The sequence below is a fragment of the Lingula anatina genome, chromosome 1 (assembly GCF_051362555.1).
Source record: "Lingula anatina isolate TDL-2025a chromosome 1, LinAna3.0, whole genome shotgun sequence".
Lineage (NCBI taxonomy): Eukaryota > Metazoa > Brachiopoda > Lingulata > Lingulida > Lingulidae > Lingula > Lingula anatina.
In genome coordinates this window covers 2,238,478-2,257,769 of record NC_141767.1, presented here as the reverse complement: position 1 = coordinate 2,257,769, position 19,292 = coordinate 2,238,478, and the positions used below count along the sequence as shown (strand labels likewise).

General features: G+C 37.9%; 5 protein-coding genes across 6 annotated transcripts; 2 read left to right on the top strand and 3 right to left on the bottom strand.

Annotated features, from left to right (window-relative positions):
* The first annotated feature begins 231 nt into the window (after positions 1-231).
* Positions 232-5,736, top strand: LOC106163884 (uncharacterized). Of its 2 annotated transcripts, XM_087002115.1 has the most exons (6): positions 232-1,289; positions 1,732-1,844; positions 2,017-2,823; positions 3,019-3,141; positions 3,388-3,493; positions 3,855-5,736. In XM_087002115.1, the coding sequence occupies exons 3-6, from the start codon at positions 2,315-2,317 to the stop codon at positions 5,214-5,216; spliced, it is 2,100 nt and encodes a 699-aa protein (XP_086858241.1). In that variant the 5' UTR covers positions 232-1,289; positions 1,732-1,844; positions 2,017-2,314; the 3' UTR covers positions 5,217-5,736. The 2 variants fall into 2 exon arrangements, with proteins under 2 accessions (XP_086858241.1, XP_086858247.1); XM_087002121.1 differs by lacking the exon at positions 232-1,289 and having other exon boundaries at positions 1,710-2,823.
* Positions 1,469-8,457, bottom strand: LOC106163862 (carbonyl reductase family member 4). Its single transcript, XM_087002183.1, has 6 exons — positions 8,277-8,457; positions 7,254-7,535; positions 6,689-6,823; positions 6,127-6,275; positions 5,734-5,796; positions 1,469-1,608 (listed from the first exon to the last, which is right to left on the bottom strand). Exons 1-5 carry the CDS (start codon positions 8,404-8,406, stop codon positions 5,755-5,757), a joined length of 738 nt encoding a protein of 245 aa, XP_086858309.1. The 5' UTR covers positions 8,407-8,457; the 3' UTR covers positions 1,469-1,608; positions 5,734-5,754.
* A 151-nt stretch (positions 8,458-8,608) lies between these two features.
* LOC106164038 (uncharacterized) lies at positions 8,609-13,364 on the top strand. Its single transcript, XM_087002172.1, has 8 exons — positions 8,609-8,776; positions 9,016-9,071; positions 9,393-9,504; positions 10,470-10,627; positions 10,822-11,058; positions 11,289-11,429; positions 11,573-11,773; positions 12,148-13,364. Exons 1-8 carry the CDS (start codon positions 8,754-8,756, stop codon positions 12,285-12,287), a joined length of 1,068 nt encoding a protein of 355 aa, XP_086858298.1. The 5' UTR covers positions 8,609-8,753; the 3' UTR covers positions 12,288-13,364.
* On the bottom strand, positions 13,261-14,838 carry LOC106164045 (uncharacterized). The gene has a single exon (XM_013541831.3). The coding sequence runs from the start codon at positions 14,732-14,734 to the stop codon at positions 13,706-13,708; it is 1,029 nt and encodes a 342-aa protein (XP_013397285.1). The 5' UTR covers positions 14,735-14,838; the 3' UTR covers positions 13,261-13,705.
* A 568-nt stretch (positions 14,839-15,406) lies between these two features.
* LOC106163875 (DC-STAMP domain-containing protein 2) lies at positions 15,407-19,286 on the bottom strand. The gene is made up of 2 exons (XM_013541588.2): positions 19,038-19,286; positions 15,407-18,588 (listed from the first exon to the last, which is right to left on the bottom strand). The coding sequence occupies exons 1-2, from the start codon at positions 19,055-19,057 to the stop codon at positions 15,906-15,908; spliced, it is 2,703 nt and encodes a 900-aa protein (XP_013397042.2). The 5' UTR covers positions 19,058-19,286; the 3' UTR covers positions 15,407-15,905.
* Positions 19,287-19,292: the final 6 nt, after the last annotated feature.

Here is a 19,292-nt window from a genome sequence, read left to right as displayed (position 1 = left end):
AAAAATTCGCGACTTGGAGAAATTATAAGCTAGTTAATCCTCATGACTTTTACATTTTTAAAGTCAATATAGATAAAGTAATACTTACTCGATTTAAACACAACTGATTATTATAATGTTGAATATGTTTTAACAATATGTTAAGGGGGAAAAAGATATTGCCGCTAGATCTATCGTTCCTAAAGTTTTGCTTCGCGTTTGCTCCTCTTCTTCAGTCTTCATGTCTTTTGTAAGACCGCTCTTTTAAGATCTTTTAAAGCAAAAGGAGTAACGTCTTCATTTCAACGTAAACGTTTGCTTTTTCTGAGTTTTAATTTTTAAGATAAGTTTTATAAGACTAGAGAACCGTCCGTGTGAACGACGATCTGATCACAGCTTCGAGTCGCGCCATACCAGAAAAGAAGTTACGTTCTGGCGTCATGGTTTTTTGACGTCGACGTTGTTCACAAATATGGCATGATGGTTACCCACGTGCGCAAATAAACACCGTCTTAGAAACAACGTATGTAATGCTTTTTTAAAAACTATTTTGTAAAAAAATTCATCAGAGGGATAAGATGACGGAAAATGCCCAGAAAACATTAGCATTTCAATCATTTTGCAGATTATGGAAACCTCCGTCTTCACTTGACCGGCTCGATTACTTATACGGTGAACTTTTCACACAAAACATTGAAGTGGAAAAAAAGTTTACTTCTTCCACATTTGAGGACATTCTCTCGGGAATTACTTTCAGCAACGAGGAGATTCTGGAATTCGACGTAGATGATGCGTACGATGAATTTTTTGAGGCGACAGCAGTCTTTGACAAGAGTTTTCACGATCATTCATGCACAAGGTTTGTAAGCGACACGAGTTCGCCTCAATGCGAATGGTATACCCCCTTTTAATTTTTTAATCATTATTAAATTTTTTCAAGCAGCAATGATTGCTTGTAATAAAGCAATAAAAGAGTAAGTAATAAAAGAGTAAGAGTAAGCAGGCCTACTAGGGAGTTCTTTGCAAAACCCATCTCGCTTCACTTTTGACTCTAAAATATTTCGTATGCAAACAAGGAGAAGATTTTGAATGTATGGACCTGGCTTTTACACAAACTCCACTGCTGTGAAAGAAGAGTGATTTGAATGCAGTAACTATAGTTGCTCCCTCCGTGCTGAATTCATAACTTAATTACTTCCAAAACGACATCCACCGATTTGAACGATATCATCTTAAAATATTTTCTTCTTTTTAGTGTTTGGCCAATCTGCCGAACAACCAGAAGACCTGTGCTCTTGGATTGTGACAAGGTATTATTTTTGTCTGTGATATATAACATAAATAATCTCGTGAGGTAAATACACCTCTGATGTCTACATTTATTTTATACTTTTCTTACAATAAAATAAATGCCAGTAGCACCTCATATGGTTATGAACAGCAACAGAAGCGTGTTCAGAGATGAAGATGTTGATAGATAAAGATGATGAAATTTTTATTACTTTTTATTGAGAACACATTTTATGAATCAATACCATCCAAACAAGCACAGCACCAAATAAAGTCAGGTGAAAAGTTCTCCTCTGGACAACGGATGTATTTTTCCCCCTTAGTCATTATTTTCATTGCCTAAAATAAGAGAAATATAAGTCATAATGAGTGAAGTCATAATTAATTTAGCATGTGCAATTAAAATAAATAATTTTGATACTTGTAAATGTTTAAGTCTCACATGAATCTTCACTATTTCAGATAAATAATTTGTACCTGAGTGCAATAAAAACTCCTGGTTATGGTAGGAAATTTGGTTTCACAGAAGAAAAGGAAGACAAAACTTTTTACAACAACTGTTTTGATCCTCGACTGTGAGTGTTAGATATGAAGGATTTAAACAGACTAAATTTTATTTTAAGAAGTTCACCCTTTCCTACAAATAGTTAAAATAATATCAAAATGAATGGCTTTTGTTAAAGTTGTAGGTTTGAGTTGGTTTTCTGCATTACATAACCCTAACTTTTTAATATTTTAAAAATTCAGACAATTCAAAGGACTGTTGGATGAAAAGCTTCTTTTCTGGGAGCACAAGAAAAATGATAAAAAAGTGGACCAGAATCTGTTTCTTGCTTTGGAGAACATCTCAGACATTCTTTATGACCACATATCAAAATACAGATTGTTCCTTTCTGTTCTCACACAACCTTATGACACCCTGATAACTGACCCTGGGGAGAAAATCCACACCCCTGACAGTGACGGGGACATTCACACACCCTCTGATGCCATACTGGACACGCCAAAATTTCCAGTGATTATCAACACAGAAGATAAAGAAGAGATGGAGCTGATAGAGAGAGTTCTGGCTGATAAAATTCAGTCAATATGGACAGGCAACTGCAATGTGCCAAGGACAGGCAAACTTGAGCCAATTTCATGCCCAGTTTCTACAAAGTGGTCCAAAAGATTAGATCCTCTGGATCAACTTGACTTAACACCTGTGACGAGACCCAAGGTGGAAACTACTGACGCGGTTGCTCCTGCTTCTGCTCGAGGTGGCTCAGGAAGAACTACAACAACTGACTCTGAAGATATAGACCAGTACCTGAAGGAAATTTGGTCTGAGATACATGAAAAGGATTTATTTGAGGATATTACCGACATGTCTGTATCTTCTTTTGAAATGGAGTCCCAAGATAGTCAAGAGAGTATTGAAGTTGATAACCCGTCAGTTCCATCGAACACAGAAGAAGATATAAACTCTACAGATGATGGACACCAGGAAGAGGCTGCCTCTGTTTCACAAAAGAAATGCACCTCTCAGCCAGAGCTGAGCCACCTTGCTGAAAGGTAACAAAATAATAAAATTACATTCATACAACATTTTTATGAGTGTAAAAAATGTCTGGCATCATGTGCTGGCACCGACCTGATGATGATGATGATGATGATGTCCAAAGTGTAAATATGATCATTTAAGAAAAATCTAAATTGTAAACTTTTATAAATCAATTCAAACAATTCACATTTTCTTTGCTCTCCTAGTGTGCCTGACAGTAAAAGAGAACAACAACAGAATGAGGACTACAAAACAGATACTGATGTCAGAAGAAGACTGCCCATAAAGCCATGTCCGTCTGACTCTGCACTGTACACAAGCCCAAGCAGGTTGGTTCAAGGGATAAATTGTCAAATTCAGTAGAAAAACAAAGTAAATATGGAGTTCGAATACTTTTTAACTGTTTTGGTCAAACATCAATTTCAATGTCACAACAAACTGATTTTTCTATGAAGACCAAGTAACATATACTTGCGCATATAATATTATATCACATCTACATGAATATGGGCAAAGACTGAAATGCTGCTGTTATATCAACGTATAGAACATCACTTATTTCTGTCTCTTTTAAGGCTGATAACAACAAAAGGGATCAAAGATGCCACTGAGCTTGTGGGTCAACCTATTCCAGTTCAGACTACAAACAGACAAGAGGTTCCCAGAAAACACATTGCCCAGGTACCAGATGGAGCATTTTCTGGGTTTTTAAAACTGCTGCTTATAATAAAGAGAGATCCCTCCCCCTGATCCCAGTTTTTGGGAGCTTAAAGATTGTGAAACACATCTACTATAAATGTCTTACACCCCATTTCCATAGATTAGATCGACCTACTTTAGATCGACCTAACTCCCTGGGGGTTCACGCTAAATAGCTGTCAGCCGGACGGACACGAAAGTTAATTACCTCCTTACAGCTTGTTGTAGGCGGGACGGACATTTAAGTCGGATTATCTGAAAGTAATCTAGTGAGGCTCCCCGCGGGGATAGATCGATCTAAAACCTATGGGAATAGAGCCTAAGAATTTATGTTACCTTTCAGGTGCAGAGGTCAGGAGACTACCCACCTTCAGGCTGGCATACCCAGTGTCATCAGACATGGACTTATATCAATGCCACAGGCCGACCACAGTCCTCCTATCCTAACCGGCTGTCTCCTGGATTTTCAACTACGAGCCAAGTGCCTGGTGCACACTGGACTCAAGGTTTGCAGGACAGCGGCAAACAATGGCTCCAACAACAAAACCAGGTGGCCACTGTACCATACAACAGTGGACATCACCATCCTCATCAGCATCATCATCAGACTGCCTCTGTCCAGTTTTGTCAACCCAAGTACAGTGTTGCCCAGGACCCAGCCCCCCAAGTGCAGACATGGCAGCAGAACCAGCTGGCGCCCCCTGTGGCACACCTGGGCCTGGCAGGGGGGCAGGTGTGGCAGCAGTGGCAAAAGCAGTATCATGTGCCAGGAACAGGAGGGGGTCAAGCTAGCAGCCAGCAGCAGATCCAGGCTCAAATCTTCCAGCACCCTGTGAGCAAGCTGCCCCCTGGTGGCCTCCCTCAGACCTACAGCATCCAGCAGGTACACCAGGGACAGATGGGGGAGCCAACCCCTTACCAGCAACCAGTGCCCTCTCAGTCCTGGCAGACTTGGGACAGAATACAACAGAAGAAGAGCTACCCTGTCCCCACAAGAACCATTCACCCTGTCTACCTTCAGAATCAAAAGCTGGCCACTTACGCCTCCATGAAGGACACTGGAGACAGGCACCTGCTGGCCGTCCGTCCCCAGGGAATCAACCCAAACAACCTGGTGCAGATCAAGGTGGAGGACCTGTTCCAGTCAGCGGTGGCTCATCAGGGCCAGAACAACCCCCTACAGAAGCCCGTCTCACTCAATCAGGTCTCCAACACCCTTAGCAGCCCCAGCAGCAGGACAAAGACGACAAAACCTCTGGACTCTGGGAGTACTTCTGGCAGCCCTGTCATCAGGATGGACCACAGCTGTGGAGGAGTGGAGCTTGCTTCAGAAAGGGCAACTCCCAGTCTCCATGCCACTCCATCTGTGGTGGACAGCAAGACTCAAGAGGCTATTGAAAAGTTAGAAAACACGGCCTCTATGCTCACACCCAATAACCACCCCGCAGAAACGGGACGCAATCATCTGCAGTTGCTGAATGTGAACTCTGAAGTGTTTGTGCCAGGGAAGTCCAGTTTGTTACAGAGGATCCGAGCTGCCCAAAGTAAATCCAAGGCACACTTTTCTAATCAGACTGCAGTCGCTGCCGCTAGAAAGGCAGGGTCTGGACATTTGGCTACTGGTAACGCCATCTTGTGGACATCCAATGCAATCCACTCACACAAAGTGATGTCTGCATGGAAGAATATTTCCCAGGGAAAGTGACGTGGTATCTATTTCTATGGGATCATTTCCAATGAAACTATCATTCTACACTGATCAATCAAACTCCACAGGGACTCTCACTGAATACAATCAGGTTAACAGATTAACACGCCTCCTAGCTCCTGGTGTTGAGTATACAGAAAAGCTGGTGGTTAAGCAAATATCTTGGAAACAACTGGAGCCATGTTAATCTGTAAAACTAATTGCATTCAGCAAGAGTCCCCCCACAGTTAGATTGATTTGTGTAGAACAATAGTTTCATTGAGAATGGGCACTATTACTCAAGTGACCTTGCACTTCACGCAGGGAAAAAATTATCAATCAGGGTGAAACGTGATCTGTTTTTAACTTGACTAATGTCCCTGTTTAAATGTTCATATTTTATGAAAGATGTGATCTGAGTCTTTGTAATTTAAAAAAATGTCAAGTATTCAGCTCAAGTATGTAAATACCAACACTCCTCTTTTAACCTATACCCATTAATTGACTTTTTATCATAAAAAAAAAAAACACTTACTATTTTATTTTAAAATGTTGTTCATGGGATACTAATACCCAATCCACCATCTACACACAAAACCTGGAGGAGAGAAATATCAATATGGTCTCTATTATAACTGCAATCAAAATATCATAGTCAAATAATTTTTAAATTTCAAACATAATGTAATTTTTTTATCTTAACATAATTATTTTATTTGAAAAATAAATTTTTTCACATTTCTTGAATTTTTTCTATACTTTTCTGGATTATTTGTAACGGTATGACATCATCGGTAAATAATGAGAAACTAAATATACTGTTAATCATTAACTAATGTGTAGAATATGAAATATCAAGTAAACTTATTTCTGGCACTGCAAACATACTGAACTCATTTTCTTTGTGTTCCTGGTTTTCTCTACCTACCTGACCAGTTATATAGGAAGCACCTGCTAAGTACATTGCTACCTCTGCCACTTCCTGTGGCTGGCCCAACTTCTTCAGGGGAATCCTCTTGATGACTGTATCTAGCTGATGTGAGGACATCGTGGCTGTCATATCAGTTTCTATAAAACCTATGGATAAAAACATCATGCTTAGCAGAAAAAGCATACTTCTTTGGTTGAAAGAGTTGTTTGCATTTTTTCCCAAAAGTACCACTTCATACAGAAAATGAGATGCAATTTTCTAGAAAGTTTGGTACATGTACATCATACAAGTTTGTAATGAAATTAAACAATGAGTGTAAATTTAAATTTTGCTTCATTGCATTTTGCAGAGGCTTTATACTACTAATAATAATTCATTCAGCTTTTGGTGTTACAGTACATGTTAAGCACTGTTGGCTGGCTGTCCATGCTACCTCTACTGCCAGTACTGAATATTCACGTGCCAAAAAAATAGGATTTTACATGGCAAACATATTACTTGTCTTAAAAATGATCTTCTTATGTTAGCTTTCCCCAAAATAAAGACATTTTCTACAAACCAGGAGCAATCAAGTTAACTGTTATCCCTCTTGATGCTACTTCTTTGGCCAAAGATTTTGTGAATCCAACCAACCCTGCCTTTGTTGCACTATACACACACTGCCCTTGGTTGCCTTTCAGTCCAACTGTGCTACCTTGAAAGAAAAATTAAAAAAAAAAAATAAATAAATATGTGACAAATTATTATAAAGAACACACTTCACCCCTTTCCAAACATTAGTAAGATCAAAATTAAACCTTTTACTCACATGAAGCCAGAATTGGTTCTGGTTCAAGTCACCAATTTTGGCATCATTTTGCAAATAACAACACAGTACAGATACCAAGGACAAAAGTACTGTACATGACATGCCTCCACTTGGTGTTGAGTAGGTTACAAAAAATCTGAAAATTATAAGAGTACATTACAAACAAGAGGCATGTCATTTAGTTAATCTGATTGCATTCAGCAAGAGTCCCCCCAGATCTGGATAAATCTATGAGGAATATTAATAGATTCATTGGGAAGAGCCCTTAAGTGTTCCAGCCTCTTCAACTCGATCCTCACACCTTTCCTTTCCTAACCTATGTTAATGATGCTGCCACTCTTGTTCTGGATCATATGCCTCACCACAGCCTGACATGTTAATATGGTACCAGTCAGATTTGTATTGATCTGTTCATTGATGTCTGTCATTGAAGTTCTCAGCAGCAGTCCGTCCCTATTGACCCCAGCACAGTTGACCAGGACACTGATGTGTCCGTACTTGACCAGGATGGATTGGACGGAATCTTCCACTGACGTGCTTGATGTGACATCGCAATGTAAAGCCAAGATTCTATCCTCATTCACATTCTTCTCCTGATCTAAAATGAGTTACATATACAGTGTACTTGTAAATAAATTTTATATAGTTTTGCTTACTCACAAAAATTAATTTCCACCTGCTACTGGATATCCTTTTAGTTGATCCAGCTAAGAAAATAGCACACGTAGGCTGCATTCATAACAGCTGACAAATTAGTCCGTGGGCCAAATATGGCAGGCCCGTAGCCAGCAATTTCAGAGGGGGGGGGGGGGTTGTTTTCTGAAAAAGTGGACCTTTTACCATAAAATCCTCAAGTACATAGGTCAAATTTTACCCAGAGTGGACCTTTTCCCGGCAAAAAGGGTGGTTCTTTCGAATCCCCCGAACCCCCCCCTAGCTACGAGCCTGTATGGTGACCCACTAAAAAGCTTGGCATCTAATCTGCTAATAGACACTGTGGCCACCTGCAATGACACACCACATATGCCCATATGTATCACTATCATTCATGATTAATATTTCAATATTAAAAATTTTTAAATCTTGGGAATATAGTTTTTTTAGGAAAGTCAAGCAATCAGGGATATATATAATCAGTTCATTTTCAATTGCATGAGTAAAAAAATGCTTTGGTGACAGTTCATTATTACATGACCTGGCACAATTTTACCCCATGTTGATAAAGAGCTTATAAAAACCTTGAGGGTTGGGCCCATATATAGATACAAGGTAAACCAAAAAACCATAATGCACATTGTATAACTGTTGAAATCATGTTAATTAAATTAATTATTCATACATTTTAAAATGGCTTCTGGGTTTCTTCCTAAAACTGCAACCTTGAAGCCCTCACGCAGAAATCTTTCTGATATAGCTTTTCCTATTCCCCTGGTGCCACCAAACACAGCGCACACCCTGCTGTGGCTCATCTGGCCATGTTACTATCTGCCTGAAAGCATCCAAGACTGGCCAAGTGGTCGCTGATGGTTTTATTCAAAAGATAGCTTATAAGCATGGCGTCTAATTGAATATTGAACAAATAAGTATTAACATCATGAATTTTAAACATTTACATAAAAATTTAGTATTATCAAAGTACGTGCAATTGGCATCTCTTGACCTGAACCTAATAATTTAGCATCGGTGCTGTTAAAACTACTTTTCATGTTGGAGGGAAATTTCTTTGTAAATTTTGGAAAAGGTACACTGCGACTTCATTTCACTGCGTTTCAGCTCCATGGATTTACATACATTTGATGTTTAGAATTTATCTGGGATGTCAGAGAGAAAATCGTCCAGGTAAACGAGAAATATAGATCATTGCACTTCAGGATCAATGAGCAGATATTGGTGATAAGTTGTTGACATTGCCATTGCAACTTCGTTTTCAGTTGCAGTCTCAGCTGGCATTCCATTATTTGCATTTATGTCGAATAACTCATATTTAAGTTCTTATCCTAAATTGCAGTGAGAAATAGTAAAATGTGTTATTGGCCAACTGGAACTTCTTCAATACTGTTTCTTTCCTTTAATGTTAGAGCCAAGAAAGTGGTAGATTATGCAACCTTTGGGGATGAAGATGGCGGCAGTGATGGTAATAACTGTTATTCTTCACTTGTTTCATATTAACCATTTTATTGTCAATACATATCATTCACCTGGAGATCAACATGTTTAAAATGAATGCTTTGTTTAATGTGATTATAGCAACGTAAAGACATTACAGATAATGTTAGTAATTACTAGTAAAAGGATAAAACACCTTCTTTCCAATATCTCTGATGAAATTGAATTAATTCCAGTTTTTGATGTTCACTTGATGCAAATTACAAAATAGAGGCAGCTGCTTTTTTGTTGTCTACAACCTCACATGAAATATATACTGATTTGTAGAAAGAATAAAATTTATATTTAGATGATTTTGCAACCCCAACGCCACCACCTTCAAAAAAGACCAAACTTTCAACAAAGGAGAGCAAACCTAAAAAAACACAGAATATTGAAGCAAGTGCAAAGAAGTCAAAAAAGTAAGTATTTTAAGTAGAGTTTTAGCTTTGGATTCCTGCCAGAATTATAACTCTAGACTGTGACTTTAAATCCACTTCAATATTTAGAGAAGGATTACCTACCAGCATTTTGTTCTACTCAATATTGTCTGCTCTATAATTTATTTGTCCTTTCACCACCCCCTTCCCCCCCCCCCAAAAAAAAAAAAAAAAAAAAAAAAAAAACTTAGACTCGCCCTTCAAGAAATCGACGCCTTCAAGAAATCGACGAAAACCGGAAGTGCGTGTTTTTTGCACTGTTTTTCCTGTCATGCCCATCGTAAACACTGTGTTGTCAAGTAAAATGAAGCGTCTGATACAAAGTATCAAACGCGGCATTCACGTGCTTGCTTGCGATGCGTTCAGTACACTTTGTTTACACTGACAAGTCGAGGTCAGAAATGCACAATGTTTTTCTATGTAATTACGTAGCTTCAGTTTTGATAAATGAATTTTCTTTTATCAGCATGGTCATTTTCCGAACATTTGTATAAGCCACGAAATATTTCTCATCGGAAAATCACCCAGCAGCTTTCCAAGTACAAGCGAGTGACGTCATGACGCACTTCCGGTTTTCGTCGAGATCTTGAAGGGATTAGCGTTACGGTTTGCTGCACATTTAAAGCATTCTGTCTCAAAATGTACTTAACTGCTTGGATTGAAATTTACGGAACTTATTCTTCACATGCTATCACACCTATGTGCCTAATTTGAGAGCTTTAGCTGTTATATGTTTTCTATAGTGCCCATTCAAATTTGAAAAAGAGCTATTTTCCGTCGATTTCTTGAAGGGCAAGTCTATGTCCCATCATGATCAGGAGTAGAAATCCATGTTTGCATATTTTCTTAAATTTTGCAGTTTACACAAGGGGTAAAGTATGTTAAACAACATATGTTTTAACCAAGGTACAAGTAATTGTTTGATTTCTTTTTTTTTTTTACTGAAGAAGAACGGCAGTTGAGGAGAGGGTGTTTGATAAAGAGTTACAACTGGCACTTGAGCTGTCCATGTCTGAAACTCAGCTGCCTCCACCCCTTGAAACTTCAACACAAATACCAAAAGATGAAGGCAAGAAAGAATGTAACAAGGAAAATGCAGGGCAAAGTATGAAGAAATCCTTTATCTTTCCCTGTAAGGCAGTAGTGCTTATACAGGAAAAAGTTTAAGTCATAGTTTTTTTCTTTTGGTGGTCCATTAAATAAGCGAGTTTTTTTTTTTTTTTTGATAAAGTTATTATTGGCAATGAATTTATTGAATCTGTTTTCTGTTTTAATTGAATCTCCCATGTTTTCTTCAAGATGCAGCACAGATGCCGGACCTTGATGCTATAGAAGAGCTGGGATCTGTAGAGATTAAAGATGATGACACCAAGCCAAGAGCAAAGAGGAAAGCTGCCGCTGATGCCAACAAGAAGCGGAAGCTGATGAGTGATGATGAGGAGGAGGAGGAGGAGGATCAGGAAGATGAGACTTCAAAACAGAAGGGAGTTGTTACTGATTGTGATGATGACTTCAGTATAGATAAGGAATTAAAAGGTAAATTCATTTTTTCACATATAACATGTTATTGAACCAGAAGATACTACATGTAATAATGGAAAATTTGGATTTATTGCTAATGTCATGTTTTTTTCTTTTTGTTTACCATACATTAATTATAAAAAGTACCAAATTCATTCTGATCTAAGTTTATAGTTTAACTTGCCTCTTAGATTGAACTGTGTATTTGAAGGGTTAAATGTTTATGGTGTATTGTTTATCTAAAGGTAAAGAATCTGAGGATGAGGAAGATGAAGATTTTGACATGGAAGATGAGGAAGATAGCGACTATGAAATAGAGAAAACCAAAGTTACAAAAGGAAAAAAGGGAAAAACCCCAAAGAAAGAAACACAAAAGCAGGGAAAAGGTAAGATAAAACTTGTACTCATGTCAAAACAGAATATTATTGTCTTTGGACAGAGAAGGCTTCATTTTTTAAAATGCTAGATTTTTTCTTTAACTGTTAAGAATCAAGTTAGTATCAATAATCTTTTATATTTTTTACTTCAGACAGTGCAAAATTAAAATCTAAAGAAGTCTCAGCTACCAACAGAAAATGTGCATCAAAGATAACAACCAAAAAGGCAGCTGGAACAATAGCTTCACCATCAGTAACAAGAGCACCATTAGCAGTTTCAAGGACACCTTCAGCAGTTTCAAGATCTTCATTATCAAGTCCAGGAGTTGGAGCGCCAAAGTGGAAGCCTCCAGGTATGCACGCTTTGCTCTTATCCAAATAAGACTATTTGATTTCTATACAGTAGTCAAAATATACAGACTACATGTTTTTATTTATGCTTAATTAAATGGAAGCATCACACTTTGAGGTTTTGAAATAAATAATTTGCATTAAATGCTCTGCTGTGGGCAGAGATCTACACTTGTACCTGTCGTGTCACTATCTGGTTGATAACCGTCTTGGATCTCCTGTAAACCACAAAGGCCAAATTTGATCAAAAAACAAAAACATAATAACTCTAAGTGGCTAGAAATAATCATTTTATTCATTTTATTGACCCAGAAGGTGGCATGCCCTTTAAAAAGAAATACAGGTAATACTGATGCTTGTTTTTCTTCTCTTTTAGCATTATTGAAGTCTGGAACTTCACCCTCTGCATCTACCTGTGGCAATGGTATGATATCTCCGACAGGATTGAGACTTGGCCTGTCCAGAAATATCAGAGTATCAAAGCCATTACACTCCAACATTAAAGTACATCAGTGAAATATTTGCTGCCAGTGGAAAGATGAAGAATTTGATAGTGGCCAAAGGATGGAAGACATCATTCAATGATTTTTTTTGTTTGTTTTAATATCAGACATGTTATTTAAATTAATATGAAATGAAATGAAGTGTTAATTTTAATATATTCATAAGCCTTCTAACAAGTTGTGGAGAACAATCTAAGCATAAAAGGGGATATTATGTGTTCATCAAACATCTTTACTTACCCTAAGCCTTGTTATGTGTATCCCCATTGAAGCCATGTCTGCTTACAAATGGATTTTTTTTCATTCTTTTCATTTTGAGGCTTCATACAACAGTTGTTAAAGGGTTAACAACTATTTGTGAGACTTAAAATTCCACATTATATACACTGTAAACAGTGTTTGCCTCTTAAGAAAATTAGTTGCTGGACTGAAAGTTCAGCCTTCTTGAAAAGTAGCTGGCTCAATTGTCTGGCGGGTGGGAAAACTTCTCAGCCCCGTGCAGACGGTCCAGTGTCAATTTCTAATGCTGGCTGTAAACAATGCATAGAAATTTAATGAATTCCATTTTACCAAAACGTCTGTAGTCAATTTTTCTGAAATCTGTACGTCATAGGATCGCATGGACCTTCATAAATGGCTACCCTCCTTAGTAATCTCTTATAATATTAAATTTCAAAAGATGTGCTTGAAAAAACCCAAAGGACTAACCTATTGTCGGAACAGATTTATTAACCATTAGAAAGTATTAGAAAAGCATTTTCCCTATGAAAATATGTATTATGCCACTTTTCCTGCCAAAGTGAAGAGTTCTTATCCCATTAAGAAGCCAAATTGCAGTATTTTTAAATTGCACTTTACTCACTTAACAAGCGAGTTTTCGACTTCACCATGGTATACCCGAGGCACAAATTGTACATACAAAGACATTGGCTACTGCTGCACCGTTACTCAAATAGAGCAAGGAAAGGAAATGAGTCACAATGCTGTTAAATTTTTAAAATTTTATTTCAAGGCAGTTTTTATTTTCATTATCTCCCAAGAATTTTATGTATATTACAATGTAAATAAACTCAATCTGTCTGTATTGTCAGTGTGTGTGCTAATTATCATTTACAACAAAATGTTAAGAAAAGAAATCACGATACATCACTGTGATAGTTATTGTTTACAAAAATTTCCAAAGATTCAATGTGCTAGAGCTAGATCAAAAAATTGCATAAAAGTTTATAATGTAATCACTGAACTCCAATAAGTGGTGTAAAAACTATAAAACTGCATAAAAAAATCTGAAGAAATTGGTACATGTGAAAAAATATCTAATCATCTTTCAATATGAATTACAAGAAAAAGTCGTACACTGGTGCAAAATCATTTGGCATGTCTGTGGCGTTATACAATCAATTTGGAATGATGGCACTGATAGAGGCTTTTTTACAGCATACTCTGGACTGGACGCTTTCTGAACAGATGGAAGGCAAGCAGCCATTCATTTCCATCTTTGTATCCAAATACTTCGGCAGTAAACATGAAGAACATTCTCCAGTTGAAGAGGTTCTGATCTGCTTCACTGTCGTAAGTTTCCTTCAATATACTCTTCACAGTATCGATATTTTGATCCAGTCTCTCCAGCCATGCCTCTAAAGTCTTTGTATAATGCTTCCCATTCATGATCCACTGATCAATAACTTGCAAATCTTTCTGGAAGTAGAGAAATAAGTCCGCAGACTGCATTGTTCCCCCAGAGAAGAAATTTCTGGCCATCCATTCAGTGTCAGACCCTTTTCGCACATCAAATTCATATGGAAAGCTACGATGGCAGAGGATTTGGGTGAGGAGAAGCCCGTCCGGTTTAAGCCAAGAGGCCACTCTCTCCAGCAGTTTCTCCAAATTCTTCATATGTTCCATCATCTCTATAGATATAACACGGTCAAACCTGGTCTCAGTGTTGTAGACATTGGCATCACAAGTAATGGCCTGAAGTCGCCGACCAAACCCTCTTTTCTCTGCCTCTCGTTGTATGTGCTCACGCTGCGTCCGCGAGTTGGAGACGCATGTAACTTGGCAGTTGGGAAACTTCTCGCAAATGTACAACCCCAAAGATCCCCAGCCGCAACCGAGGTCCAACACTCGCTGTCCATCTTGCAACTGAGCTCGTTCACATATTTGTTTCAAGCCAGCGTCTTCGGCCTGTTCAAGCGTCTGCGTTCCGGGTGGCCAGAAGCAGCTGCTGTATTTGAGTCTTTTCCCCAAACAGGCCTTGTAGAACTCGGTAGGTACTTCGTAGTGCTGCTGGTTCGCCGTCGTGGTCTCAATAGCAATTACAGGTGAGCTTTTCAGCTTAGCAATTAATCGCTTTTTGAAGGCTAATTGTTTTTCTACGTCACCACCGCAATCCAACTTTTTCAGCCAGTTCCCCAAATTTTGTCTGACGGCTTCTCGCAAAGATTTGTCAGCCGACATTACCAAAGTAAGTTTCAGAATTTCACCTGCTGAGCTCGTCGACCAAAGGTTAATGCCATTGCCGATACTCCATTTTACAGTCTCATTTTCACTATCTGCAAAACAACATTAAATCTTTGAAAACGAGGCCTGAAGGTCACGGTAACTTCACATAGATTTCACCAATGCCAACTAGCGTTGCAAGTCTTGTGAAATGTCCAATCGAAATCAAGCTTTCAATACTCCATGAGTGGGAAAAAACAAAAAGTGAAACTAAAAGCCCAAGCGGTATTTCTGGTGAGGTATTTCCGAAAAATTGAGCAATTAAAGGCAAGAATGACAAAGTTAATTCTGAAAATTGACAGCTTGTGTAACGAAAGAGTTTTCATGTCATAGTTCATATGTTATGCAAAAGAAATGTAAACGGAAGTGCACTCGGATTTCAAGAATCAAAAGTTTTATCGGATTCTTATAGTGGAGTATATAGATGATCTTGTTATAGATCTGTACATGAAACTTGAAAGCAGACAGGTTTACATGTACCGGGTGTACAGGCTGAAATGTTGACAAATTACGGTCACGTGGTCAGATCGTCGTGCAGTCTGGCGCACCTAAAGTTGATTACTTTTGATATGGTTAACGCATTAATTTTTTAAAAAATTAAGTGCATGTAAGTACCCAGTATTTCAATTAATGTTGTGATAATGATGTACAGTTTCAATTGTAATATTTTTTTATTCTAACAATACTTTACATGTGTATGTGAACAAGGTATCCTCCTTCTATATGCATTATTTGATTGAATTTACAAAAATGTCTTAAAATTATCTCAATAGCAGCTGTGGTTATTATATATATATATAGGTACAAGATATTAATTACAGAGAAAAATTACAATTTAGAGTAGTATGAATGAGCTAGGATAAAATATGACAATCTGATGTAAAAATAAGTATTTACAAATTAGTCAGTTTCAGGATATTTACAACAAAAAAAAAAAAAAAAAAAAAAAAAAAAAAAAAAAAAAAAGAAAAAGGATTTTGCTATTTATATAACATTTCTTACTAGTAATAAATGTCCATTAATTTTGTTAAAAAGTCTATGCACAGGATCTCAGAGCTAATCATGCTCTAGGCATAAATGTTAAACTATTTGTATGCAATATTCAGTTAAGCATTCAAATGGTCAGACCTTATAAAATCATATGTGCCTCCTTTTGCTGATTGTCTCCACCGCCCAAGTTGAGCTCATCTTCACTAATTTGGTTTTCTATAATTACTGTGTCATCACACAGAGGGCAGCAGTAGTCTAAGTCACCATAACACTCTGGGCAGTATACTCCAGTGCAGTGCGGTGTGTCACATATAGTACATGAGTCGTCACAGAGAGTATCACATGATAGACAGTACTTCTTATGTGCAAGTCTTTTTAAACATGGCACCTTCTCTGCCAACACCTGCATCACTTTGATGTTCTTTTTTGAAAGGTCTGGTTCATTTTCCCCTTTCAGTTTTTGTCGAAAAACAGCTCTTAAGCTTTGTCTCTTCTTTAATAGCTTGTTGTACAGGATAACCACCCTTGCCCTTTCGCGTTCTGGGTAAAAGAAAGCAACAATCTTGTGACGAAGTCTTAAGCCATAAGCCTGTAGCAAGGTGATAAACAAAGCAAATGTGTAGATAGCAAGTATTCCATAGAGCACATTATAGTTGGGTGGAGATGGGTTTGGGAGGCATTCTGCTGTGGATATATTTATAAATGATGTATTTCTAGATGTGTCGGTAGTCGGCCACTCTTCTTTCAAACCATTAGCCACTGCACCCTCTCCAGAGATCTTGGATGTTAGATTGTATGGAAAACCAATATCAAAGTCAACCCTTCCATGTTTTTGTATTTTAGACAAAAGCCAGAAAAGGGCAAAATCAAAGAATTGGATGATACCTGCCAGCAAACAATGCACCAACAGCAGGACCAAACCTTGGGCAAATTTCCACTTTTCTGCTGGAGAGAGGCAAATGGCAGTGGTATCAATTAGGTATTTAGCCTCTTTCTTTTTAAGTGGAAGAATTATTTCTCTACTTTGTTTCTGCTTTCTTTTTTCATCGAGGGCCTTAAAACCTTTTGTTATGTACAGATTGTCAAACTTATCATTTTGTAAGTACTGCTTGAGGTACCAGTAAGATTGAAAGAAAAGAAGGAGAACTGCAAAAGACATAAGTTTGGTGAGCAAAGTAGAAAACTGAGCTGCATAGTCAGTGGCTCTTTTGAGTTCAGATTTAATGGCCCTTTCAACTTCCTGTGGATCTTTGGAAGAATTTGTGGATAATCCAAATGAAGCAGAAAGTTCTGCACTGAATTCAAATTGTTTTTTAATTTCTTCAGGTATACCCGGAGTATTTATGTTAAAAAAGATAGCTAGAAAGCCAAGGTCACTCTTGATTCTAGATAAAGTTTGCGCTATACTCTTATATTTTTCTCTTAGTTTATTTGTAGTTTTGTTGATAGTGTCAAAGGTCTTTTTCAAGGTTTCTCTGAATTCTTCAGTGATTGCCTCAATTTGTTCTTCAACACATTTTTGCATGAGCTCTGCTTGCTCTTGTAGCTTACTTGCAGTGCACGTTACCATCTGACTTGTCTGTTCGCCATTTTCAAAGATATTTGTGATTGGTCCATTGAGCAGCAAAGTCATAATGATTGACAGTGTTGCTGCCCGCCCCCTGGTGGTGCAGAGACCTGGGATCATAAGCAAAGCAATGCAACGACAATGCACAGAAATAGCAAAGCCAACAGACATGAAAATAGTAGATAACCCAGCAATAATACACGATATCACCAGGCTGTAACCTATGGCATAGTAACAAGCAAAATATAATACGGCACCTAATAAGCCACCGACAAGGGCACCTGTAAACGACTTGAACTTTCTGTGTTTTCCTCTTGGACTTCTGATGAGTTTTTTGTTCAGCATTTGTAGTGGCGTTTTAGTGGCTTGTAAGACCTGCCTCTTTGAAAGATGACGTGGTGTTGCTTGATCTCTTCTCTCAGTTGATCGTTTGCGGGAGGATTGTGGAGTACTATTATCTTGAAGTTCTTTGATCTGTTCTCTTTCTCTAACTTGATCTGGATCCACCTGTTTGACATTGATGTAGGGGTCAGGGTAAGAGGTGCAGTGGACGGGCGCAATGGTGTCCAGGGCAGCTTTTTCTGTTACATCTGATGACACTTGCGAGTTCTCATCCCCGAAATCACCAAATGTGCTATTTCTTGCTGAGGGCATTGAGGCAGCTGACTCACGGGCATCTTGCGTGTGGTCAAGGCATCCTTCTGGGCCAGTTACATATGAGTTGACATCTGTCTCAGCATGTCCTTCATTAACGTATGATACTTTGTGTCCAGTGCATATCTTGACAGGAATACTGGCAACATCACCCATGTGAAGATATGCTGAGTCTAGCTTCTGGGGATCTTCTGTGTTCAGTGAGTTTGGTCCTTTAAGTTTGGGTGCCTGATTCATTTTAACATGGGGCTTGTTTGGGGAGCGGAAGTGGACTGCAATTGAACCTCTGTTAGCTGATCTGTGGTTACATTTACTAGAAGTAGGCCTCTGGTCTTCTTCAGTTTGTTTTAATGGCTTTTGAATTTCATTTCCACCCACCTTCAGCTTATTGGCTTTTTTCTTTTTATATTCTCTAACAGCAGCAAGGGGAAACAGACCTGTTTTTTGTTGCCCCAAGCTGGTACCTTCTGCCCAGTTTGCATCATTAGAGAGGTTCTTGACATTAGTCAGGAGTTCTCCTTTGCTGAGGCGGAGTTCATAGTCATGTTTGGGTGTGTGTGTCTTGATGGCTTGATAGATTCTTCCATCCACTTCATCAAATCTGGAATGTTTTCATGGTAGTTAAAATACTGTGTATACGGTAAATGATACAGCTTTGTTTCAGGCAATTACAAAGAAATCCATATTTTAAAAAACTTGTTTTATTTGAAATTTGCTAGTTTTGTCTTTAAAGAAAAAAAATATTTGATAGAAGAAAATTTGCCAATATCTTTGTGAGCTTTAAAAAAATCTTTTTAACTAAAGTTAGTTACCTAGGCTACATTTTAAAATTTGTTTCTGTGTAAAAATATTTCATTATGTAGATTTCTCAAATTGAATTCTAGTTGAAATAAGGAATCAGAATTTACACTGTTTAAATGTTTTAATTCTGGTTAATCATTTTTTAATCCATGGCTTAAGCCAGGGTGATACCTATAGAAATGAAGTCAACCGTGAAGTATGCACTGTACGTATTATCTACTAGTAAACACCTTCAAGAAAACAGTATACCTTTCTGTTTCAGCATCCATGTTTTCTTGAGAAATAAGACTGAGTGCTGCCGATCGTTGCCCTGGGGTCTGTTATGTCTCCAGCTAGGAGCAATAACTTTTATATATACCCTGCTTATCAAGGAGTATTTTCCATGCACATCATGATCTGAATTTTGGGTATCATGACCTCATGCTTCTGTTTACACAAGTAAATGGGCACTGTTAAATATGAAAGTGAAACACCAAAGATTGACACATGGGAATTTTAGTGCTT

Coding starts and splice junctions, on each gene's coding strand:
- LOC106164038 (XM_087002172.1), top strand. CDS start 8,754: ATGTCAGAGAGAAAATCGTCCAG. Junction 8,777..9,015: donor TCAGAGAGAAAATCGTCCAG/GTAAACGAGAAA, acceptor CTTTAATGTTAG/AGCCAAGAAAGTGGTAGATT. Junction 11,059..11,288: donor TATAGATAAGGAATTAAAAG/GTAAATTCATTT, acceptor GTTTATCTAAAG/GTAAAGAATCTGAGGATGAG.
- LOC106163875 (XM_013541588.2), bottom strand. CDS start 19,057: ATGGATGCTGAAACAGAAAG. Junction 18,589..19,037: donor ATGGATGCTGAAACAGAAAG/GTATACTGTTTT, acceptor AAAACATTCCAG/ATTTGATGAAGTGGATGGAA.
- LOC106163862 (XM_087002183.1), bottom strand. CDS start 8,406: ATGAGCCACAGCAGGGTGTGCGCTGTGTTTGGTGGCACCAGGGGAATA. Junction 6,824..7,253: donor TGGCAGCATCATTAACATAG/GTTAGGAAAGGA, acceptor TTTTCTTTCAAG/GTAGCACAGTTGGACTGAAA. Junction 6,276..6,688: donor AGTTAACTTGATTGCTCCTG/GTTTGTAGAAAA, acceptor TTTTATCCATAG/GTTTTATAGAAACTGATATG.
- LOC106164045 (XM_013541831.3), bottom strand. CDS start 14,734: ATGTCGGCTGACAAATCTTTGCGAGAAGCCGTCAGACAAAATTTGGGG.
- LOC106163884 (XM_087002115.1), top strand. CDS start 2,315: ATGGAGCTGATAGAGAGAGTTCTGGCTGATAAAATTCAGTCAATATGG. Junction 2,824..3,018: donor CTGAGCCACCTTGCTGAAAG/GTAACAAAATAA, acceptor TTGCTCTCCTAG/TGTGCCTGACAGTAAAAGAG. Junction 3,142..3,387: donor CTGTACACAAGCCCAAGCAG/GTTGGTTCAAGG, acceptor GTCTCTTTTAAG/GCTGATAACAACAAAAGGGA.